The 25,311-nt window shown below is 36.0% G+C and overlaps 2 protein-coding genes and 1 long non-coding RNA gene across 3 annotated transcripts in view; 1 reads left to right on the top strand and 2 right to left on the bottom strand.

Moving 5' to 3' along the window:
- LOC106154273 (dynein axonemal heavy chain 6) overlaps positions 1-25,311 on the top strand; it is a 66,879-nt gene that overhangs the window by 9,225 nt on the left and 32,343 nt on the right. The window contains exons 15-41 of the mRNA XM_087004401.1: positions 254-464; positions 810-915; positions 1,127-1,266; positions 1,640-1,872; positions 2,396-2,518; positions 2,896-3,069; positions 3,278-3,496; positions 4,002-4,282; positions 4,691-4,923; positions 8,757-8,947; positions 9,203-9,283; positions 9,502-9,660; positions 9,981-10,102; positions 10,979-11,150; positions 11,450-11,554; positions 11,765-11,883; positions 12,236-12,310; positions 12,628-12,715; positions 13,028-13,278; positions 13,607-13,838; positions 14,040-14,239; positions 14,482-14,550; positions 14,859-15,045; positions 15,365-15,444; positions 15,711-15,888; positions 16,069-16,320; positions 16,626-16,862. Coding sequence (XP_086860527.1) covers positions 254-464; positions 810-915; positions 1,127-1,266; positions 1,640-1,872; positions 2,396-2,518; positions 2,896-3,069; positions 3,278-3,496; positions 4,002-4,282; positions 4,691-4,923; positions 8,757-8,947; positions 9,203-9,283; positions 9,502-9,660; positions 9,981-10,102; positions 10,979-11,150; positions 11,450-11,554; positions 11,765-11,883; positions 12,236-12,310; positions 12,628-12,715; positions 13,028-13,278; positions 13,607-13,838; positions 14,040-14,239; positions 14,482-14,550; positions 14,859-15,045; positions 15,365-15,444; positions 15,711-15,888; positions 16,069-16,320; positions 16,626-16,862 — 4,518 coding nt within the window. The remainder of the gene's footprint in view (positions 1-253; positions 465-809; positions 916-1,126; positions 1,267-1,639; positions 1,873-2,395; positions 2,519-2,895; positions 3,070-3,277; positions 3,497-4,001; positions 4,283-4,690; positions 4,924-8,756; positions 8,948-9,202; positions 9,284-9,501; positions 9,661-9,980; positions 10,103-10,978; positions 11,151-11,449; positions 11,555-11,764; positions 11,884-12,235; positions 12,311-12,627; positions 12,716-13,027; positions 13,279-13,606; positions 13,839-14,039; positions 14,240-14,481; positions 14,551-14,858; positions 15,046-15,364; positions 15,445-15,710; positions 15,889-16,068; positions 16,321-16,625; positions 16,863-25,311) is intronic.
- LOC147763785 (uncharacterized) lies at positions 18,649-20,055 on the bottom strand. Its single transcript, XR_015332662.1, has 2 exons — positions 19,547-20,055; positions 18,649-19,148 (listed from the first exon to the last, which is right to left on the bottom strand). It is a non-coding gene; the product is annotated as an uncharacterized LOC147763785 (long non-coding RNA).
- LOC112042528 (uncharacterized) lies at positions 20,602-23,285 on the bottom strand. Its single transcript, XM_024077234.2, has one exon. It carries the CDS (start codon positions 23,211-23,213, stop codon positions 21,465-21,467), a length of 1,749 nt encoding a protein of 582 aa, XP_023933002.2. The 5' UTR covers positions 23,214-23,285; the 3' UTR covers positions 20,602-21,464.

Below are 25,311 nucleotides of genomic sequence, written 5' to 3'. Positions count from 1 at the left end.
TTTTGAATCCAAGGTTTATACTTATTACCAGGTGCAGTGTTTCAGAAAACTATTGATAGCATTGGAAAATTACTATTACTTTATTGCTAAAAATATGAATGATGGCAACACACAAAGAATCAATTAGTTACAATGAAAAAAGGTGCCTTCATTTGTATTTGCCGTCAAGATTGTAGTGTGTACAGATTTTACAGTATGTTTACATAGCCTAGTGCATTTACCATCAATTTATTATAAATAATTCATATCCAAGGTAATGGAGGAGATAAAGAAGAACCAGGAAGTAGACGAGGAAGTTCCAGACCCAGTGATATCGGTCCAGCTGGTACTTAATGTGCCAGATAACCTGCCCAAGTCCCAACCTAAGTCCAGGGAAGGCAAGCGGAGTGGCAGAGATAACAGACCTTTCACCTCAGAAACTGGGAAGAAGATTGTTACCTTCCCTGATGAACCTGATTTCTCAGGTAAGACATAAGGGGGTAGTTCTTGAAGAGGGTCAGCATCAGCTAAGATATTTTTTTTCTTGCTGAATGTACTTGTTAGGAATCTATTGTTCTCTCTTTGTGAAAATTCCAACTTTTGTATTTTGGGACTCAGTTCAAGGAATCAGAATCTTTTAGCATAGTAGATATTTACTTAGTAGATATTTATTCTATAACAATGATTTTACATCTCTAATTCAGAATTCATTGATGAAGGTAACATAACATTGTTTATCATAAAGATACACACATGCACACACACACACACATACACACACACTTGAAGAAAACACTTTTTCATGAAGTACATATTGAATGATATTTCAGGGAGTGAGTCTGGCTATAGTGATGAGGAAGAAGAAGAGGCAGAGGAGGACTCAGAGTTTAACAGGTTCAAGTTTGCCTACCCCTTAGACGAGGAGGATGGATTAGGGTGAGCGGTAGATTCTAAAGAATTTACTATAATGTATTATAATATATTGTATAAATAAGATTCATTTAACTTTAACAATACTAGCTACCTCAAGTGCTGGAGTAAAGGCAGCATTGGTAGACAACCATGCCAATGAGAAAATATAGAAATATAAGAAAAAATGAAATATATTGTATAATATGAAGAATCACGTAAGTATTATTACTTTCAGTGCTGGTGCAGAGGCGGCATTGGTAGACAACCAGGCCAAAGAAATCCCTAAGAACAGAGCTCACTGCACTCTTTCTCCTAATGAGTATGAGATCAAGAGAGCCATGAGGGGGATTATTACTGGGTTTGAATACACAGTGGGTCAGTACACACATTTTTGATACTATTTTAATGTTAGAGTATCTTGATATTTACTACATAATTTGATTTTATTTCAATTTATATTACCTAATTGTTTTTTTTTTTTTTTTCATTTGATAGGTTTAACTAGTGTTATGTACTCTGTTTTGGCAAAAATAAGCATGTGAAGGCCAAAACTAGCAAAACATTTAATATCAAGGTTCAGGGTTCTATCAAACAATTGTGAACCAGTGTGTGTGTGTATGTGTGTGTGTATGCGTGTGTATAGACCAAAATTAGCAAAATGTGTGTGTGTTTGTTTATGTGTGTGTGTGCATTGAGGTTATAAATGTTTATGTATATCAAATATTTACTGACTAAATCCTGTTACCAGCTCAAGTTGGCTCCATGCTGCGGGAACCCAGACTGGCCGTGTTCTACTCTCCTCCCAAACATGATCTTAAACTGAACTATGACGAGGAGAGGGAGGAGGAGGACAGAGAGAAACAGAAACCATGGCCAGACACTGCCTTCATATTTGGTGAGGACCCAGAGTATATGGGCCTGATAGATGAACTCATGAATTATGTGACACAGGCGGCGGAGCAGGTGGCAGATTTCTCTGAGGTAATTATTGATAGAAATGTTGTTTAAATATTTCTCAATATTTCTGTGTTATTTTTTGAATTGATATTGTTTTGCATCAATAATAATTAATACATCAAAGGGTTCATTAATCAATATTTCTGTGGAGTAGATTTTTGCCTTAACTTTATACACATGCGAATATTACCTGAAATATTTAAATGAATGGTCAATTTAAGCATCCTTAAGAATAACAAAAACATTATCCATGAAACCATGTCGCTGCTCTCTTGCTTTTATAAATTATGGCAGTGCTGTCAGGCAGCAGGGCAGATGAGAGTTATGAAGAGTCTGGATTATATTTTATACTTACAGATTGTGTAAAAAACTTTTAGCCCTTTGAGTCAGCATGGTCTAAAGATCTGTTGGCCCAAGGGGTCAGTAGATGGCTGTACTTGAAAAAGGCTCATCTTCAGTATTTTCACTGATATTTGTCCTGGGTTCAGTGTGTTAATGACACACCATGTATATACTTGACATATATATTTCCCTTTCCTGTCCACAGAACTATGACAAGTACTGCCTGATGGTAGAACAGGCCAGGAGGATGGACGTAGAGGGCTCCATGGCCAAGAAACAGTGGTCAACAGATGAATTCCAACATGTCCTCTCCATACATACTGACCAGGTGAGCTGACCATAATAATGAGTGATAACAAGGCTTAAATCAATTAACAATTTGCTACATACTGACCAGGTGAGCTGACCAAACTGAAAAGGCTCTAATGAGTTAACACTTTGCTCCCTCTGTAACAGTTTCAACATTTTTCTTAGGACCAATCTGTTCCCCTGCACATTGACTAGAACTTGTTTCTTCATTAAAAAAAAAAGAACAAAGACATCATGTTAATTGACATACTTGGTGTCAGTTTTGAATGTAGATAAATAAATTTACTTCATAAATATCAATCAGTAATGTTCAATAACATGATTATTTAATGAGCAGGTTAGTTTGGTGGTGGACAACTGCAGACTGTGATGATATTATTTCTTATTTCAAACCAGGTGCGTGAGATGAAGAACATGGTCCTCAGTAAGAGACTGGGCATGATCCTGCTGATGGCAGAGAAGTTTAGCGAGGCTTGCATGCCCTATCCCACCAATGTCCTGAATATAATCCACAAGAAACTACCTGTGGTGGCCAACAAGAGGAATGAGGACCTTATTAATATTATCAAGGTAAGTCATATTAGTTTTCAGATGTAATTTTTTTTTACTTTGAAAATTTTGTCAAACTTGGTATTGGGCCTGTTAATAATTTTGTCACCTAATATGGTCATATCGGATTCACACATTTTAAAATATTGTTTAATTAATAAGTGACGAAATTTTCAATATTTTACCATAAGCTACAATCAAAATTTCACATTCCCCTCTTTAACACCAGGGAGCCCTGAAGAAACTGGACCACTTCCCATCCTCAGTGGAGGAGTTTGTGGAGCACCTGTCATTCCTGGGTCGCATGTCCTCAGAGTTACCTGTCCTGGACAAAGAGTTTGCCATTGTCACCAAGATGTTCTCTATAGCCAAGGACTTTGACGTGGCTATCCCAGCTGAGGAGTTTGCGTTGTATCAGACCCTGGCTCCAAGCTTTCAGCATCTGAAGGTGAGTACAGCATGGGATGGGCACTACTTCTACTTCTCCATTTAGTTTCAGGGGCGGATCCAGAGATATTTTCTGACAGTCTTCTGAATGATCGTTGTTGATCCATTCTCCATTTTTGACCGTCTTCTGACAGAATAAAAATTAGATACTCATCAATGTAAACTTGAAAATCTGACCATCATCTGGGAGACCCAGAAGACGGCCTCAATCCGCCCCTGAGATTTACCATAGAAGTGAAATCAGTAGATACAAAGTAATATAATGATTTTATTATATGTGTCATAGTGAAAAAATGATGTATTAAATCTAAAGCAAATATGACTAAATAGTTGTATATCAGTTTAAATGATGCCTTTAAAAGCCACAGTTTAACCATAGAATGATCACAGTGATGATATTTTTATTAAGTACTACTGAAGACTAAACATAGATGTATAGATGGTTGATGTCTTCCTTCAGTTTTTCATTAATCCAGTATTTCCAAAACTTCCATTTCATTCTCCAGTCCACTGTCCTATTCTGTGAAGCCAAGAAGGAAGAAAACATCCGCAAGTTCAGCACAGACTTGGACAGCCTGGTTAATGACATACGCTTCACCATCATGGAGATCAAGAACAAGGTGCGTGATCCAGCGCTCCTCCACGCAGACACCATCCCCCTGGCAGCCCTGGAGAACATTAAGTACCTCCAGGACCAGGTGCAGACGCTGGCGTCCAAGGCACGCAGCTACGGCAGCTACCAGGATAGATTTGGGAGTTCTCTGTCACAGTCCAAGAAGTTTTCTGAGTAAGTGTGTTTTTTTTTGAAAAAAAAAGTATTTATTAGTTAAGCTATGTATGGCTAGTTTAGTTATATTCTGTAAAGATGATTTTTATTGCAACGTTTTATTTGTTAAAGAATGAAAATCTCAGAATTTGTGCCTTATTTCAGAGATATTCAGTTGTATTGTAAGAATTGGCCTGTTTAATTATCTCTGCTACAAGAAGGGCTGGTGTGATAAGAATAAAGATGAATATCACAATATCTTGTCCATTGCTTCAGAACACAAAGAGATTCTTTCTGTACCATCAAATGCTATATATTTTTTGTTAACACATAAAGGACAACTAAACAATAAGTTCCATATTTCTTTAATGTACATTAAGCTTGCCTTGTTCATAATACTAGATGAATATAATTTGTTTGCTATTTTAGGGAGTATCTTCTAATGGACAGAAGAGATGATGCTGCCAAGGCTCAGGCAGTGCAGCATGAACTGTCCGAGATTGAGCGTGACTTAACTCTGCGACGTCTACTCTGGGAGTCCAGTGAGGAGCTGACCAGACTAATGGAGGAGTGGACATCCACTCCCTTTGATAAACTGAATGTGGAGAGCCTGCAGAAACACACCAATAGGTTTACACAGACGGTGTTTATGCTAGAGAAAGGTACAGAAATGATGTAGTTTGTCTTTTTTATTATGTACAGACACAGATGTGTCTGTACATATAGCCATCATCTGCGTCTGTCGTCGCCGTCGTCGCCGTCGTCGCCGTCGCCGTGCACTTTTACCGATAACACGATAAGTGGAAAATCATTTTACCTTTTGACTTGAAACTTGCAGAACTGATGAATATTCATAATACGCAGGTCAAGTTCGAAAATCAGCATGATCGGGTCACTTTTAGGGAATTTATGCTGTTTTTTCACTTTTTTCAGCATATATGCAGCACCGATAACACGATAAGTGGAAAACCATTTTACCTTTTGACTTGAAACTTGCAGAACTGATGAATATTCATAATACGCAGGTCAAGTTCGAAAATCAGCATGATCGGGTCACTTATAGGGAATTTATGCTGTTTTTTCACTTTTTTCAGCATATATGCAGCACCGATAACACGATAAGTGGAATACCATTTTACCTTTTGACTTGAAACTTTCAGAACTGATGAATATACTTAATACGCAGGTCAAGTTCGAAAATCAGCGTGATTGGGTCATTTTTAGTGAATTTAGGCTATTTTTTCTATTTTTTCAGCATATATGCAGCACCGATAACACGATAAGTGGAAAACCATTTTACCTTTTGGCTTGAAACTTACAGAACTGATAAATATTCATAATACGCAGGTCAAGTTCGAAAATCAGCACGATCGGGTCACATATAGGGAATTTATGCTGTTTTTTCACTTTTTTCAGTATATATGCAACACTGATAACACAATATAAGAAAAACAGATCGGCCAATTGTCATTATACTCACAGGAGGGGCCAATCTTACTAAAACGCAGGTTGAGTTTGAAAATCAGCATAATCAGTCCATTATTTTAGAAGTTATGCTGTTTTTTCACATTTCCTCACATTCAATTCTTAACAGTCTCATTATTGAACTAATAAGATACGTAAAAGTGTTTGTTTGACATTTCCTGCATCTTTACAACATTGTTAAATGATTTTGTAAAAATGATGGTTAACTTGTTATCATGTATTGTGTAATAAAGTGTCAAAAATGGAAATAAACTCATATCATTGCAGTTTGTCAGATGCATTCATCCACTATGTTCAGAATCTCAGAATAGAGGAAGTTGGACATTTAACACTGTTCTATTGATACTTTTCCCATCTCATCAATTTTCTTCATTGGTCATATAAAAATGGCAGTAAACTGTTTATTTTGTTTTATGTTAAAAAAGTGTTAAAAATGGAAATAAACCCATTTCAGAACAGTGCTGTCTTGTTTACATTTTGGCATTTTCAATATGTGACTTTGAAGTTCCATGGGCCTGAAGACTTTTGCTAGTTACATTTTCTGAATAACCATGATACTAATATTTTATAATTAAAAATTGATGGTCATTATGCTGTAAAACATTATGTAATATTGCATCAAAATTTGAAGAAACCCCTATTTTGGGCAGTGCTCCCATGATGACCATTTAAGGAAAATCATGTCACTTACTGTTCTCAAAATTACAGGAAAGAAACATGGGACTAAAATACAGCTTCAGTAGGCAATGCAGTCTGTTTGGTAAATTTTTCTGGCAATTAAACAGTTTTTTGTGAAAATTTAATTTTTCACATATTGGCATTTCCAAGGTGTGACTTAGAACCTCCACGGGCTTGAAGACCCATGCTAGTCACATTTTGTGAAAATCCATGACACTTATATTTTATTATTAAAAATCGATGGTCAGTATGCTGTTAAGCATTATGTAATGTTGCATCAAAATAGAAGAAAACACAATTTTTGGTGCTGCTGCCTTGATGACCATTATGGGAAAACCGTGTTACTTATGACTGTCAAACTTTCAAAAAAGAAACACAGGACTTAAATGCAGCCTGAGTTAGAAAAGCAGTCTAATTGGCTTCTTTTTCTGGAAGTTATACATTTTAGTGTAATATTCATTATCTTTTTGGCATATTCATTGTGGGACTCGGAGCTCCCATGGACATGAAGCCAAATGGTAATCATATTTTCTACATGTCCATCCTATTTATAGTCAATAAACAAAAATTGGTGATAATTATTCTCTAATTTATTATGTAATGTTACATCAAAATTGACAACAATCTTTTTGCACTGCTACTGCAAACATTATGAAAAGAAAACTGTGCTACTTATTATAATTTTAAACTTACAAGTACGATTTTTAGGATTGGCCTTCAGCTCATGAGAAAACCAGCTCTATTGGATTATCATGTTTATTGTATTTATGCATTTTTTGTGAAATGTTCATTTTTCTCATTCTGGCACTTTCTAAGTATAAACTTGAACTCTGATGGGCCTGGAGCATTATGCTTTTACTTTCGTCTGTGTTACCTGTTGTGCATAAGTTGATGTTGACTGTGCAGTTAAACATAATGTATTATTGCTTCAGGATTGGTAGTCTCCTATTTTGGGCATTATGGTTTTGTGCTTTTCTTAAGGTGTGACTTATGGGCCTGAAGACCTTTGAGTGGGTCAGTCTGTAAATTACCCTTGGGTATCACTAGATTAATTTCAGAGTTATAAAGTCATTTGCTTTAATAGGCCATTAAATGAGATTACGTAAAGCACACTTGTTGATATTTCCCTGTAAACTCCCAAAGGTAAAGCTCTCTGCTAGATTAATAATAAGGAAGCAGTGATAATTATGCAGGTAAATTTTGTTTAATATTGCAAATAAGTTATATATATATATATATATATATATATATATATATATATATATATATATATATATATATATATATATATATATCAAACTGGAAGATTAAAAGTTTGAATAGCATCTTCATTGGAATTATATTTACCTCAAGCTCTGCGAAGGGGGTTATATTTTCACCCCTGTTTGTCTGTCATCCACATAACACAAAAAGTTATGGACCAATTTTGCAGAAATTTTCAGGAACTGTCGGAAGTGGGCCAAAGTGGACAATGATTAATTTTTGGTGGTGGTCTGGATCAATAATCAATCAATTATCAATAATAATCAACAATTGCTGCCTTGGCAGAGGTCTGCACTCTCAAAGTGCTTTTCTAGTTTTGTTGTTTTCCTTTATAATTTTTTCTCAAACACTTGCATTTGTGACTTTTAACTCTCATCTGCCTGGGGCTCTGCACATTTTCTGTATTTCTACATAAGCAGTTGTATTGTTTTTTATGTCTTTAAACATTATGTAATATTATTTTATGCACTGTCATCATTTTTCAAATATTGAGACTTTCATAATGTGAATTTGAACTCTCATGGTCCTGAAACTGTAATCTTATTGAAGGGGTGGATTGAGACCATCTTCTGGGTCTTCCGGAAGACAGTCAGGTTATTAAGTTTATATTGACTGGTATCTATTTTTTTCTGTTGGAAGACCATCAAAATGGAGGATGGATCAACATAGATTCTTTGGAATACTGTCAGAAAATATCTCTGGGTCTGCTCCTGTTATTGACCATGTTACCCGTTGTACAAGATTAAAATTCAGTGTTGACTGACAGTGCTATTATAAGCATTATTTATTATTGCATCAAAATTGACAAAATGACCTTTTTTGCATCTTTATTTTCTGTTTTTTGTCTGTACATTTGACAGCTTTGCTGCCTTGTTTTTCATCAAAATAGAAAACAGGCCTGTAGCCAGATGGGGTTCAGGGGATTCAAAAGAACTTCCCTTTTTGCTGGGAAAGGGTCCTCTTTTGTTAAAATTTGATCTAGATACATGAAGATTTTATGGTAAAAGGTCCATGATTTGATATATTGAATACACTCACTTTATCTAAGTTTAATTTTCTAATATTTCAGGTCTTCCTCATAATGAGGTCTTGCCTAAGCTTAAGGAGCGTGTGTTAGACTTTAAGCAAGGTATGCCAGTCATCACGAGTCTCCGTAACCCTGCTCTCCGCGCGCGTCACTGGTCAGTCATCGAGGGCCTCATTGGGAAGACGATCATGAAAGAAAAGAACTTCACTCTGGGAAACCTTCTGGACATGAATGTACGTGTGATGGTGGTGTTTGTTGTTTTATCTAATGCTAGTGATATTTTTGTACTATTTGATAAAAAATAATAGATCTCTGTATTTGTGCTTTGATACTTTATGTCTATTTTGTGGAATGTTTTTCATGTAACTTTTGTGTAGTTGTTGTTCACCTTTGTAGCATGTTTCAAAACTTGATTAATTTGATTTCATTTATATGTTATTTTTTTCTTTTGTTTGTTGAATGAGAATGCTTCTCTTCTTGTTTTGTAGATATTCAAGCACAAGGACAAGATTCAGGACATCTCGACCACGGCCAGTAATGAACACACCCTGGAGATCATGCTGAACAAGGTAATATGCCATGGTGAACACAGGGGCAGATCCAGATATATTTTCTGACAGTCTTCCAAATTATCTTTGTTGATCCAGTTTCTATAAGTTACCATCTTCTGACAGAAAAAAATTAGTTACCCGTTTCAGTAAACTTGAAAATCTGACCGTCTTCTGGAAGACCCAGAAGATGGCCTGAATCTACCCATGATTAAAAAAACAATATCTGTGTGTTCTAGGTCATAGACCTGTGGCAGCACACGGACTTGAGACTGGTTGCACACCAGGGCCGCGACACCTGGATCATAGCTGGCGCAGATGACCTCCTGGCACAGCTGGAAGAAAGTCAGGTTACCATAGGAACCATCAGAGGGTCCAGATACGTCACACCCATCAAGGTAGGCAGCAGACGAGGAGTTCAGACGAGATTTCAAAAAAGTTTGGGGAAAAAGGCTATTTTAATTACCTCAACTGGTCCAACTGTGTTACATCTTTCACATGAAAAAAATAGGGTGTTTTGACTTGCAATGGATATAAAAAATATGGGCAATGTTTTGCAAAATATTTATAAAAGACTTAAAGAGAATTTTTTTAAATAATTCTGGCTATCATTGCTGAACTGAACTGTTTAAAAAAAAAGGAATACAGCATTCAGCCCTTGTATTTATCTATTTCTTTCCTGGTGGACCTCATAAGTTGTGTTTGTAAATCTTCTTAGTCCCAAGTGGAAGAGTGGGAGAGAAAGTTGACAGTGTTTGCCAGAACTTTGGATGAGTGGATGACATGTCAGAGGAACTGGTTATATCTGGAGCAGATCTTCTCCACACCTGACATACAGAGGTAAGATATTCTCTACACCTGACATACAGAGGTAAGATATTCTCTTCACCTGACATACAGAGGTAAGATATTCTGTACACCTGACATACAGAGGTAAGATATTCTCTACACCTGACATACAGAGGTAAGATATTCTCTGCTTTTAGATTGTAAAAAATAAAATATGTATAAATACACTGGCTGCTATATTGCTGTATGTGTAACTTTGAAAAGTATTCATGTTCCTTAATATCTTCAAGTAGGTCTGATCAGGTATTTTCTTTAAGTACTTACACCTACCTGTATGTCATCTCTTGTCCTGTCTCTTTGCTTATTTGTGTTCTTGAAATAGACTTCATTTAATCAACCTGTTTTACCTTTCTTATAAGTGTTTTGGTAAGTAAAACCTTAGTCTTCTTCCGTATTGCATGTTGATTTTTCCTATGTCAAGGTGACTGTTCACATAATTTGTACACTGGGCATTAGATACCAATAGCAGTTACTGCAGTTTGTTCAAATAGCTTGGCAATTTTTATTATTTGTTATTGTTTCTTTTATATTGTTCAACTTCACTAATTCCTTCTTGGCAGACATATGGAGCATGTGTTAAACAGTGCATTATGCATGTGCCTTAGTTGCATTTACCGTGTCCAGTTATTGTCACCATTTCACAAAACTGGCTTTTACATTTTACCATAAATCATTTAACTCAAATAAATCAAATAAATTTTGTTCTATTTGAAGTGGATGGAGGATCACCTAATGCAAAAAAAAAAAAAAAACAAAACAAACAAAAAAAAAACAACAGTTAAAACAACAACAAAGAAACACACACACACACACATATGGCCACACAGTGTGTTATAAGGAAATTAATGATATGTACCTCTATTCCAGACAATTACCCAATGAGGCCAAGTTATTCAGCCAGGTTGATAAGACATGGAAGGACATCATGAGGCGTACGGAGGACAGACCTAATGCCCTGAAGGCTGCCACTGCCACAGGAACCTTGGAGGCGCTACAGTCTGCCAACGCCAACCTGGAGAAGATACACAAGTGTTTGGAGGTACTGTTATTGATTAGAATTATTTGTGTGCTTAAATTGTTTACTTTTAGAAATACACTGTTCTTTGAAGATTATTTTTGTTTGTTATGAGAATTTGCAGTCTGGAGAAGAAACAATAATGAGGTGTTTTTCTATTTTTTCAGGTACAACCTCTTAATTCTTTATTATACATAATATAAAAACTGAAATAGATTAACATTATTGCTTTGTCCTGATCTCTTCTCAACTTACCACAAAATTATAAGAGTTGAAAATGTTTTTGGCGATTTTGGTATCTATTTTTCTTCTTGTTGATTCAGGATTATTTAGAGACCAAAAGACTCGTGTTTCCAAGATTCTACTTCCTCAGTAATGATGATCTGTTGGACATATTGGCACAGTCCAGGAACCCAGACGCTGTACAGGTCAGTGAGGGCAAATAGAAAAACAAGATCAGTAAAGGAAAAGAGAAATGGAAGGAAATGTAAAGTGAGGAACTGATAGATAAATAAATGGGAAAATGGATGGATGTAAAATATATTGTTTAACAGTAGACGGTGTATTGATTATTAACTTTTATCATATATAAATTTTTTAGCCCAGTAAGAACTATATTTAAGTATGCCCCTTTTCAGCCCCACCTTGGAAAATGTTTCGGTAACATAAAAGCTCTGGAGATCAAGACGTTGCCACGGCAACCACCTACAGTGAAGTGTATGATTTCAGCAGAAGGAGAGATAGTGCAGATGCCCAAGTAATTGTAACTTTTTTTCTTTTTTTTTTCACTGTAATTTTGATTGCATTTATTTATTACAGGAATGAAATGGATTTTCAAATTCAAATTTAATTTTATATTGTCCCACTTCCTATTAGATGAATTGAATTTTTAAAAGTTTTGAAATAGAATGAGAAAATTCAGAAAAATTGAAATTTAACAGTATGGATTATTTAAATAGATTTTCAAATTCAAAATTTAATTTTATATCATCCCACCACCTATTGGATGAATGGAATTATTAAAATTTATGAAATAGAATGTGAAAATCCTGAAAACTTAGATGCAGCAGTATATGATGAATCTAAGAATGTCTGATGTTATTTTCCAGGAATGTGAGGGCGCGTGGTCCCGTGGAAACATGGCTGGGAGGAGTGGAGATGGGCATGTTTGATACTGTCAAAAAGCAAGTATCTTTTATCCAGCTGCAATTTTTTATGTGTAACTCTTTCAGGATAACATTTATATCACTTTTAGAAAAAAAAATTTGATATGATAAGAAGTGGGTTGTTTCTGTTGCATGTTGTTTCCCCAGAGTGTTATAAAGTTTAAAGACATTAAACTGAATAAGATTTCAGATTCATGGTGGTAGTATGGTAAAATTTTTGATTAAAAGTTAAACTTCTAAGCCAAAAAATCAAAGTCAATAAATTGATTATTGTGAATTCTGATGTGGATCTTTTTTATGTGCTTATAAAATATGTTAAATAATGTGCCTTTCAGACACCTGAAGATGGGGCTGTCAGACTGGGTGGGAATCAAGCTACAAGACTGGGTGCTGAAACATCCAGGACAGGTTGTCCTCACGGTGGTACGGGAACCTGATCTTAGATTTAAATGCCGGGCACTATTTTTGTGAACTCTTGTACTATAATTATGGTTTAAATTTAGATTCATATTGTGATAAGCTTGATGTCATATATATATTCTAAGAGAAAAATTTATTAAGATATAAATGGTTTCATATTTTAGCTTTGTAGTAGAGTATAGTATACTTATACATTCAGCTTACAAATCTGCCTTTGCAACAAATATAAAAACAGGATATTGATACTTCATACATACATGTTACTAGTGAAACTGCATGTAAAAACAATTTGTGTTAACCACATATCTCCTCCAGGCACAGATCATGTTCAACAAAGATGTCCTGAACTGTTTTGCCACCTACGAGCCGAGGAAGGCCATGATGTCTATACAGGACAACCTGGTGGAGACGCTGAACGTCCTGGCGGGACTTGTGTCCACCAATCTGGCGTCACATAAGAGACTCAGCATAGAGGCTCTGCTCATCATCACTGTCCACAACAGGGACATCGTGGCTGACATGATTGATAATAAAGTTACCAAGAAAGATGACTTTGAGTGGATGAAGTGAGTGGTAGTAATGTATTATTAGTGTTCTGGTGGACTTTTCTTTAAGGTTGTTGATGAAAGAAGAAAAGTGGAGCAAATAATTAAGTAAATTTTACATATAAGGATGAATTGTATTTACTATAACATAGCTTAAAAAGGGTGCGTTTGCATATTTTTGTTTGTTTGTTTTAAAATGCATTGCAAAGACTGGTAAAAGAATTATGAAGGTTTTTAAAAAATAATAGAACAAACAATTTGTGAAGACAGATGTTATAGTGACCAACGTGGGACCTTATTTTCTTGCACATATTACATAAAATCAAGCAAATATTTTTTTTCTTTTTAGACAACTGCGTTATCAGTGGGACGAACAGACCAATAACTGTCATGTCCTACAGTCTAACGCTTCCTTCATCTACGGCTACGAGTATCTGGGCTGTTCCCCCAGGCTGGTCATCACCCCTCTGACAGATAGGTGCTACCTCACACTGACAGGCGCACTCCATCTGCACCTGGGAGGCTCCCCTGCTGGGCCAGCAGGAACAGGGAAGACAGAGACTGTTAAAGATTTGGCTAAGGTAGGCCGAGAACTATATTTGAGCTATTTACTTTGATAAATTTGTTGGCTGTTATGAATTTAACCCAAGTTTCTCTTATATCCACTAAAAATCTCTTTTAAAAGAGGTTAATTTAAATTTATGAACTTATTACTAACAATGCATAGTCAACTGTATAAAAAAGGAATTTTTTTTAATAAACTTCAATATCTTCATCATCAGGCCATGGGCAAGCAGTGTGTAGTGTTCAACTGTTCAGAAGGCCTCGATTTCAAAATGCTGGGGAAGTTCTTCTCTGGCAGTTCCCAGTCTGGCAGCTGGTCCTGTTTTGATGAGTTTAACAGGATAGATGTAGAAGTGCTGTCAGTGGTGGCACAGCAGCTGCTCACCATCAAGGCTGCCAAAGACACCGGGGCCCCAAAGTAGGTTTGGTTAAATGAGTCACAACCATATTTGTTTTTTAAACAGTTGGATGTCATTATATTAAACCATTTCTGCTTTAGAAATTGTTTTAAAGGCTATAATTTTGATGTTATTATTTTAATTCATAATTATTTATTTTTGTGATTTTCCCCTTCTTATATATAAGTTTTGCCTCAAAGTCCCCCATATGTCAATATTTGTGTACTGAAGTTTGCACTCATATTGTAATTTGTTTTTGCAGGTTTGTATTTGAAGGCAGAGACATAAAACTGAACATGACATGTGGAATCTTCATCACCATGAATCCTAGGTATATGTGTACCTGTAGGCTCTCTTTAAATTTGCAATTTTTTAATTTTTTTTTTTTTTTTGTAATTATGTGTCTCATATATAGTCTAGGTATTGTTCTTTGGTCAATATTTAAAGGATAGTGAGTGAGAAGTTTATAAATTCTCATTCAGTCTCTTTTACCCTTTATATGACAGTGCATGTTCACAGTAATGATTGAAATCTTTGAATTTTATTTGCTTTAACAAGAGGCACTGGCTCAACTTTGGAAAATGTTTCAATTTTCTCCCAATATCCCAATTTTATAATTTCCATTTTACATTTCTCCAGTTACGCAGGGCGTGTGGAGCTCCCAGATAACCTGAAGTACCTGTTCCGCTCTGTCGCCATGATGGTGCCAGACTACACCCAGATTGCGGAGATCATGCTGTTCTCAGAGGGGTTCACGGCTGCCAAGTCACTGTCGGGGAAGATTGTGAATCTGTATCAGCTGGCCAGCAAACAGCTCTCGCAGCAGGTAAAGGACTGGTTGTATATTGTCAAAGAGACTAACTTTAATGTTTAAAGTGTTTTCGTTGTTGTTTTGTTTTGTGTTGCTACTACAGGAAAAGTGTATTAATACAACACGGTTTGAGATGGGACTTTCCCCATATGTTTCTATTAAGGGTGAATTGTAATCCTCAGAAAATGTTATCTCTCAATAGCTTAGATGTGAAATAGCTTGATACAATTTTAGTCCCTACAGACACTATGGGCCAGTCTTTAAAAGGGTTTGAAAATGTTTAAACTGTGTGTAGGGGATCTGAATAAATTCTTCTACACATTTCTTATTCCAGGACCATTATGATTTTGGTATGAGAGCCATCAAGTCAGTGCTGGTGATGTCTGGACAGAGGAAGAGACAGGCACAACTCAGGTAGTGGGGCACTTTGATGATTATTTCTAACATGAAATCCATTGATCTTAGACAAATTGTAGACCCTGGACATAGTGGGGCACTTTGATGATTGATTATTTCTAACAAAAGTATTAAAATATGTTTGTTTAAAAGATTGATCAAAACAAGACATAGACATGTATTTCTTACAAAATTATCATTTTCTCCAAATCTAAGACAGAAATTATCATGAAATCAATTATTATTTATTATATGGAATAAATGATTGTTTGATTGTGTTCCAGCTCTGATGGTAGAGTGAAGAGTATGACGGAGAAGGAAGAGTCCTACATCTTGATCCACTCCCTGAGAGACGCTAACCTGCCGAAATTCCTGGCAGAAGATGTGCCGTTGTTCGAGAGCATCCTGGCAGACTTGTTCCCAGGAATTATACCTCCTGAGCAGGACCAGGGGATCTTAGAGGTTAAAAATATTCCCTTTCTGTGTTTGGGTTTTCTCTTTCTGTGTTTGTTCATCAGGGATCAGACTCTGTAGCACTGGTTCTTAATATCTACTATCTATTATATATAGGTCTTCTGTTCCATATTATATATCTCCATGTTATATATCTGTTATATATCTCCTGTTCTTTGTACCTTCCAGAAAGCCATCTCCATGTCAATCAGGGACCAAGGTCTCCAACACTGGTTCAGTCAGATAGAGAAAGTGAAGCAGCTCTACAGCCAGATCTTGGTGCGCCACGGAGTCATGCTGGTGGGACCCACAGGGGGCGGGAAGTCTACGGCCAGAAGTATCTTACACAGGGCTCTGGTCCTGCTACCCTCTATCTCTACTGATGTGGCAGCAGAGGACGGGTTGATGGATTCGCCTCTCAGGAAACCTGGGATGTTTGTGGTATGTGGAGCCAGGCTGATATCTTTGAATGGGGTTGGGTAATTCTCAGAGAAAAATAAGATTCACTAACAAGAAAATTTACAAGCACAATTTATAGGTTGACTGATATTTGCTAGTTATAGATACTTTTATCAATGCAATTAAACTTAAATGACATTTTTAAATTGTACCTATTTTAAAATTACAATTAAATTAAATGAAATTAAATTAAATTAAAATTGATCATATATTCTAAGTGTTAAATCAAGTCATTGGATTGATGTTTCAAGTCAAGAGAACTAAACTAATGTATTCTTTTCAATCAGCACAATCGGTCTAAGAAAGGCCGTGTGGAAATCTTCACCATCAACCCAAAGTGTGTGAAACTGGGAGAGCTGTATGGCGAGACAGACCCCAACACATTTGAGTGGACGGATGGTCTGATAGCTCACGCCGTGAGGAGGTTTGCTCGAGAGGTGGCCAGTACCCCCACGGAGGACCGTCCGTCCACTGCGGCCACCGCTTTGACCAGTGCCACTGGACTGACTGGGGCCACTGATGTGGTGAGTTGGAGTGTGAATGAAATGTTTGTAAATAATGGTTTTATTTTTAGCACTATCATTTTACTGCGAGCACATTGTGTGTGTTGTTTATTTATTTATTCACCTGAAAAATACATTGTATACATATTTATATATATATTTAACTGAGAGCCACAGTGTGTGTGCGTGTGTGTGTGTGTGTGTGTTTGTGTATTGCGAACAATGTCCTGGACTACACGATGCCAGGGGGTCACCTGTACTGTATGATGCTGATGTTATTTTAAACTACATCACCTCTGGTGGCAAACCCCATACTACACCACTGGAATAGTTATAATTGTTTTATAATAGCAGCAAGAAAGATATGCATATATGACATCACACTCTGAGGTGTTAAAAATCTTGATATTTTAGTCATTATTATTATGAAAATCTTTCCATTTGTATAAATTTCCATCATTTATGTTTGTTTAGCCACATGGAGATCAATATTTCATGATCCATGAGATTGCTAATGGTCTTTTGAATTATATCACACCCCACGGTCTCTTCACCTCATAGGGACCATATAGTGTTGACCTGGAGACCTCCCCTGGGTCCATTGTATGAGCACAGGCAACTTATAGTTTTTTTCGACCCTAAATCATCGTTTGCAATCATAACCTACACAAACCATAAAAAATAAAACAATTTTGATTTTTCTTTTTTTTTCTTCCTTCTCATCTTATCATGTGGTAAAGGTATTGTTTATAAAAAAATGGAATTAATTGATCTCAGAATGTTTGTAAAACATATGTAAGTTACACGTTACAGAATAAATTATGTCATAGAAGAATATAAACTGAGTGGGTTGGTGGTTTAATGTGAAGGACTTTTTCTAAATACTGTGAATGCCCCAGAATTAATACATTGGAGAGAAAAAATGGGGGTTGGGGGGGGGGGGGGGTAAAAGTCAAAACCCAGGGACAATATAAATATGATTAGTTAGTTCAGTGTGGCAGTATTCTAGCCATGTTATATTAATCTTTACTCCACAGGGAAAAGAATTATTCTTTATGTAATGAACAAACTCTAGCAATAACCATAACAGTACTTTTTTTATAACTTTACACTACACAAATTTATGCTAAAATGTAAAATTTGTAAGTTTGACCTCTGATTAAAAGTAACTTTTCTTAAGATAACCATGGTGTCTTTCTATCTTGTATTATTTCAATACATATAAGCAAACATATACAAACACACAGAAGTAGAAACTGTGACATACCTTTCCCTTTCATCAATTCAGAGCTCATTAAATTCAGTCTCTTCTCTAGACAAAAATTTCATATCTCTTGTTTCATGTGACTTATCCCATGTGATGTAGTTAATGACTACGTATCACAAGACATTCAAGGGGATTTTACTGGTAGTGGGAATGAACCTGCATTTAAACACAAAATGTACATATATAAAACATGAAAATTGAATATTTAGACCCGCCGTCTGTTTTCTTTTTAAACTGCAACTGTAATATAATACATATAATTCACAGACCATATAATAGATTTTATTAGTATAACTTAAAAGTAAATACCCAGGTCCAGACATGCTGAAAACTTTTCAGAACTGCCGGACATTCGGACCGGCAGTGATGAAAACTTTGCCGGACCGAATGGACTTTTGTCGGACCGAAAATGTCCATTCAATAATGGGAACGTTTTGTTTGCATAGTAGTACACAGAAGTAACTCTTGTAAATACATATTCAGTAATACTATTAAATAATTTGGACATGTTGTAAATTAAAAAAAAACAAAAACACACACTTGTGAAGCACTGCTTTATTGTTGTACTCATTTCACAAGTTCCAGGGTTCATACAGGCCTTTAGAAGAGCTTGATTTTGTTTCTTCCTTTGAAAGTCCTTGAATTTCACACTTAGTCCTTTGTCCTTTAATTCAATAGTGCACGTACGGCTTAAAGAAATTCATCATATATTTCACATCCCTGTCATAAATTTAGGTTAATTATAAATTTTATCATGATCAATTTCTCAAAAAAATTAATATTGTTTCAAATTGAGATGAATTTGATAAAAAATTAAATGGAAAAAACTCATTTCCACTGTTCAACAGTAGCAAAATTTGCTCTTGGTCAATTTCTCCTTTCCTTGAAAATAATTTGCAAATTTTGATGCTACACAAACAGTAAAGATTGTAGTCCGAATGGGAGTGCCAATGCATGAAACATGCTAGCCACTTCACTGTATCTGTCTCATCTGCATGGAAACGAACGGCTTCCTGGTCAGGACTCGACGATATCATAATCTAAAATAATAAAAATGTACATACTGATAATATGAAAACTGTAACTGGTACTGGTAACAGGTATCGCGTTTATGCTTACGGGATATTTAAAATCTGTGAACCATTATGTTCATACACCACGGATCGAGTTTTTTCGGTAGGTTCGAGGAAGCGACCGAACTGTCAAACTTTTTTTACGTAAAACGTCGCAATGCGGAAGGCACTGCCGCGTATTAGCTGAATGCAAACGAAAGTACCCATTAGTTAAATATCGTTACAATCACCATTGATTACGCATAATATTCAGTCCTATAATTCTGAAATCGTTTTTACTGAGTGAATCGGGTGACCTCATTTCCATGTAGGCTACTATCAACGCTTTTTTCTCCCTAAAAGAACGAATAACGATGTATACGTACCTTCGAAGGTCAGGCGTCATTATCCTTGGTTCCTATATGAATAATTGTTCTTGAGAAAGGAGTCAGGCGTCCAAGTTAAGCAGTAAACATTTTTTCCTGCATGTTTACATGTGCTTGGCAGCGTGGACCGCCCTCGTGATAGCTGTCTGTGTGTCGCGGCCAATATACCAATGACGGGGCGCGTAATTATCGAGAGCAGGGGGATTCCCCATGGGGAAGAACCCATTCGTTTGAGAGAGGGATAATACGATTGGCTTGCGTACTTTGTAAGTGAATGTGACCGAAATGTGGTCACTTTTACGTGTCACTAGATTAGTAAATGGAAGAAAAAATGATGTGGATTTTATATAATTTTATTTCTGAAGCACATCGAACGCTAACTGTTAATTCAAAATGGCGGCTCTTAAAACTCTTGTCGGTCCTTTGGACCGACAAAGTACAATATTTTACCGGTCCAGACAAATTTTGCCGGTCATGACCGATCGGACCGACAGTTTCAGCATGTCTGCAGGTCTGTAATTGGTTGTATGTGGTAACCCAGGCAGGTGAGGGGATTCCCCTTTCTCTTTTTTAGTTGAATTCAGCACAAACCATGTGATTTGTATGATTATAGAAAATGTTGTAGTCATAGTCACAAGGATCATATTACTTTTACGTCAGGTACAGAAAAAGGAGACTGGAACTTTCCATGCTTATTCTTTGGTTAATAATTGTTTTGTTAATTCAAGGAGATCTAGCCTAGCTGTAATCTGCATGCCTTGCTACCAGTCTGTTGTGCTCTTTATTATTATTATTATTAAATAGATTTAAGGTGCTTTGCCTTATGTGTAAAAAATTAATAATAGTTATCTGTGTTACTTAATGCACTTCAGAAATAGTAGTAACGGAAAAGTAAAAAAAAAAGTACCTTTAGTAATCCTGAATTCTTTTTTTAACATACAAGTGACACTTTTTCATTTGTTTTGTTTAAAAAATCTCTCTTTAAAGTTAATTATGGTTCACTTACACTTAAAAAAGAAAAAACAACAAAATTTAATAAGTAATTTGTTATTATTATTATTGTGATGGATCTCTGACAGGAATTACCTCTCCAGACATCATATACATTAACCAAAAATACAACCAATATATTATTAAATATAGTTGTTTGCTATGTATAAAAGACTAAACAAATCATTTAACTGATGAAAACCAATCTGTATGAAGTATTGTATGTATACAAATTGAATGTAATATGTGCAAAAAACATATTACATTTGATTTTATAATCAAGTTTGCAGTCAAAAGTTTAATGTACACAGAGGCCCTAACTATACACAAAAGTAACTTTACAAACTGTATTGTAGATAAAAGCACCTAAAGGCAATAATTGAGCACAGTTATTGGATATCTATATACTTTATGTTATCTGTACTCTGAATACAACCAATATATTATTTTTAAAAACCACTTATTTGAAATATATTAAATACTAATCAAATCACATAACTGACAAAAACAAATCTTAGTGAAATAATATATGTGTACAAATTGAATGTAATAAGATACATACAATTAACATATTACATTTGATTATGTAATCAAGTTTGCAGTCAAAAGTTTAATGTACACAGAGGCCCTAACTACACACAAAAGTAACTTTACAAACTGTATTGTAGATGAAAGCACCCATAAGGCTATGGTTGATTAGTTATTGAATATCTATACACATTATGCTATCTGTAGTCTGAATACAGCCAAGATCTAAGATCTGAGTTCAAAGCATGCATGTACATATTATATTATTATTATTGTGAAAGGGAGTTAACCTCCCACTACTCCATGCCATTATTACACTTAAGGACCAGACAGATTGATGCCATACAGAAAACTGTACCACTTCATACGAAGAGAACCACATGTCTATTCATAACCTGTCTTAAATTAGGTAATCAAAAACTTCAATTTTCCCAGTCAAACACTTAGACACAATAAGATGTCCCTCCTGGTCTAAAGCAATACCCTGGGGTCTTACCAGACCATCCCCCCTAGTGACCAAATGACATATAAACTCAGCCCTTGGGGACAGCATGTGAATACGGTCATTGTCCCTGTCAGTGACCAGTATGTGACCAAACTGGTCAACACACACACCATATGGGTGATCTAAACAGTCATCCCCCTCTGAAGCTGACCCTTTCCTACCATACCTGTGTAATACTTCCCCTTCCATGGTCAGTACATAGACACAGTGCTTACCAATATCTGTCACCACCAGATTACCCTGCCTGGTCAAGGCTATCCCATAAGGATGCCTAAAAAGCTCTCTGCCATCTTTGTCTTTCCTTATCTCTCTCACTACACTACCATCATGTTTGTTAAATATCACCACACAAGCTGAACTACTATTACCTGCTGTACACACAAGATGGTCCTTTGAAAAGACAACACCACTACAATCATAGCCTGTAATGGTTCTAGTTATCTTAAACTTCTGTTGGGAGTCTAAGAACAATATTTTCCTATTGAACCAGCTACATATTGCTATATTTCCACCACTGGTACAACACACACCTGTAGGCCTACTTAACCTATGTACACCATCACCTGACCACACTGATACCAATCTACCACTTCTGTCAAATAGTTTCAGGTTATGGTTGCTCCTATCTGGTACAACTATATTAATGGCATTGTCAACTGCCAGAGCCTCTATGTTTGGAGTGTACTTATCTACTGCAGCTTTGGCACCAAACTCTGCTACTAGTTTCAATCTAGTAACAGTTGTTCCCCCAGATATTTTCCCAATTGTGTCCTTCACCTTTGAATCATTGTGAGGGACATATTCAACTTTATCTTTCTTGGAAATGGTATCCTTTGTCTCTGCTTCATGTTTAGCCATAGTAGAAGAGAGAGACTTCTGGTGCAGCATCATTTCTTTGGGTGTTGCATTTTCCATCAAGTGAACAGCCAGTTCTGCTATCATTTCCATTCCATTTCTTGAGTTGATCATATCGCGACGTTTCTTTGCAAGAAAGCACTGTTCGACATTAACTTTGGCACGGAGTTGATGCCTTATTTCTTCTTTCTGTTTGTTTATAAAATCAATAAGCTGCTGGGAATGAGTCTCAAGTTTTCTTTCTGCCTCATTTTCTTCTGCTGTAAGTTTTTTCTCCTGGCGGTCAAGTTCAGTAATGCTATCATTTTTTTCCTTGATTTTTACTCTCAGTTTCTGAACTTGTTTATGGAGTTGTCTTTTTTTACCATCTAATTCATCAAACGATGTCCTTACACTTACACAGGGGTGGTCTTTGTGACAGTCCTCTGTCACCACACACACATGACATATTGCTGTGTCACACTTCTTACAGTACATGGTCACCTTCTCTTCATAATGACGATTACATGGGACATCTGTGGTGGAGGGTACAGGCTCACTCTGTAGAAACAAAGGTACTGGAAATTCAGCCACGCCCTCCCAAGGCACAGGGACATTTTTACTGCACACAAAGCACTGGAAGGTTTCTCCACGCTTCTTCCCCTTTATGGCATCAGCAAGACAGTTCTCACACAAAATATGCCAACAACTCAAAAGAAGTCTTGGTGCAGTCATACGTTTTTTACATTTAGGACAATTACGAAGGTCTGCTGTGCCATCCTCTCTTGATGGAGGTACGCACGCAGCCATAATCCCTGCTGTATCTGCTGATGTCCTGACTTTGATGGTTTTATTATAGCAGCTTTATCTGTCATACTGTACATGAAACTGTGGACCCACCAAAAGTTCAAGGTCATACACGGTTCTCGCAATATTTTGTTATTACGCTTATTGATACAAGTTAGGTTTTGCAAAGGATGAAATCACTTTTCAAATATCAGTTCATACGAGAAATAACATTTTTAAAAAAATGTCATTTTGCTTTGATTTTTTTTCTGAGTCACAATTTTAGAATTGATATGTTGTGGAAGCAATATTTTTTGAGACCCTATACCTGTCACCTGAGTAAAACTTCTATCAGGACAAACATCACCCAGACTGATGTGGTTGGTCATTAAATGGGGTAATCTTATCTTTAAGGGTCAGGAATTAATTATTGGACTGATGACAATATAGCTTTTAAATAGGTGCAAACCTTGGCAGTTAAATGAAATGTTATTGAAAAAATAAATGAACTACTTACAAGAGCTTAGGAAGATGGGTTATCATGAAGTGGACATATGAACAATTGTTGCACAACTCACTTTCTTTAGGATAAGTGATTGAGAATGCCCTAGAGTCGTTTTTTTGGCTTCATAATCTTTAAAGATCACATTGTCCCAGTCACTTTATGCTGTATCCAAGTGAAAATGCTAAGTATTAAGCATACTGTGTCAGTTTAATGATTGAATACAGATAATGCAAGTTGAGATGCGGCAAAATAATACCTGCACAGAAATTATTTCACATCCTCTCACTTGGTGAGTTTTAACTCAATAAACTTGAAGACAGATATTGCTTATGTAAAATTGTCTGGTGACAAAGTAAAATTTCCTGATTTTTTTTTTTTGGTAAAGCTTACAGTGTGTACATTGTAGATGGGTTACATGCACAAAGTTCTTATCAGCCAATTATCAACCATGCAGCCATTACCACTGTTGAATCTGCCAATCACCTGACTTCTATAGTTTTATTAAAGCAGCTTCACCTGTCACACTGTACTGTCCTGTGGACCCACCAAAAGTTCAAGGTCATACATGGTTCTATACATTGTATGCACAAACTTGTATTTACTTTGATCATCTTTAATAAATGATTACCTATATTATCTAGATAATTATTATACTTTCTTGGAATCTAGATAATTATTGTACTTTCTTGGAATCTAGATAATTATTATACTTTCTTGGAATCTATGGTTGTTTTTTTTTTACAAAATTTAAGGCCACATTTTTCTCATAAGTTTATATTTAACAATTCTGACAATGCATACAATTACATGTAAAGCTAAAATATATATTATAAAAAAATGTTTTGACCATATGTATGTAAATCTCTGGTACACAAAGCAACCAATTTTACTGGAACCATGTTTTATGTAGAACTATTTTCTGGTTGGTATCTTGTAAGGTGTTGAGGTGAATAAAGAGAGGACAGTGGAGTACAATGTAGGTTGGGTGGTGGCTCTGGGGGTGTTGTTACTGTTATACATATCATGGCTGTGGCTAGTTAAGGCAAACATGGCATCATCAATTTTGTAAAGTTTATTTAGTGATAATGCTCATCCAAGAGTAGATGTTAATATTTACATCATAGTGGTATCGGGTGTCAGCCTCTCTTCACTCAGATAAAGTGTGATCACATAGACAACCAAAGATAAAACCTGTCCAAGTCATGTCTACACTGATATCCTTATTCATTGTTTTAGTGAACAAACAATCACCAGCTAAACAGTAGGTCACCTTGATGAATGCATGTGTATTTGCATGTATGTGCATAAATGCATGTGTGTATATATATATGTATATGCGTGTTAATATGTGTGTGCATGTGGATGGATGTCCTACTGCCCATACGCACACTACCAGGTGGATATACCCTGGTATGTCAGAATGGCAAGATGAGTACTGGTATGTAATAAGGTGGGTGCCAAAGATGTCAAAGCCAATGTCAATGGCATCTTTTCCCCTCCTTTTCCTCCCTTCTCTATTTCAATCCAGTGACATCTTGCCCCTTCCTGTACCCCCTTCCCTCTCTACTTGAATCCAAGGAATCATTTATTATTATTTTCAAAATCATGATATTCTGT

Source organism: Lingula anatina, chromosome 2 (assembly GCF_051362555.1).
Source record: "Lingula anatina isolate TDL-2025a chromosome 2, LinAna3.0, whole genome shotgun sequence".
NCBI classification, from domain to species: Eukaryota; Metazoa; Brachiopoda; class Lingulata; order Lingulida; family Lingulidae; genus Lingula; species Lingula anatina.
This window is presented reverse-complemented; position numbering and strand designations above follow the sequence as displayed.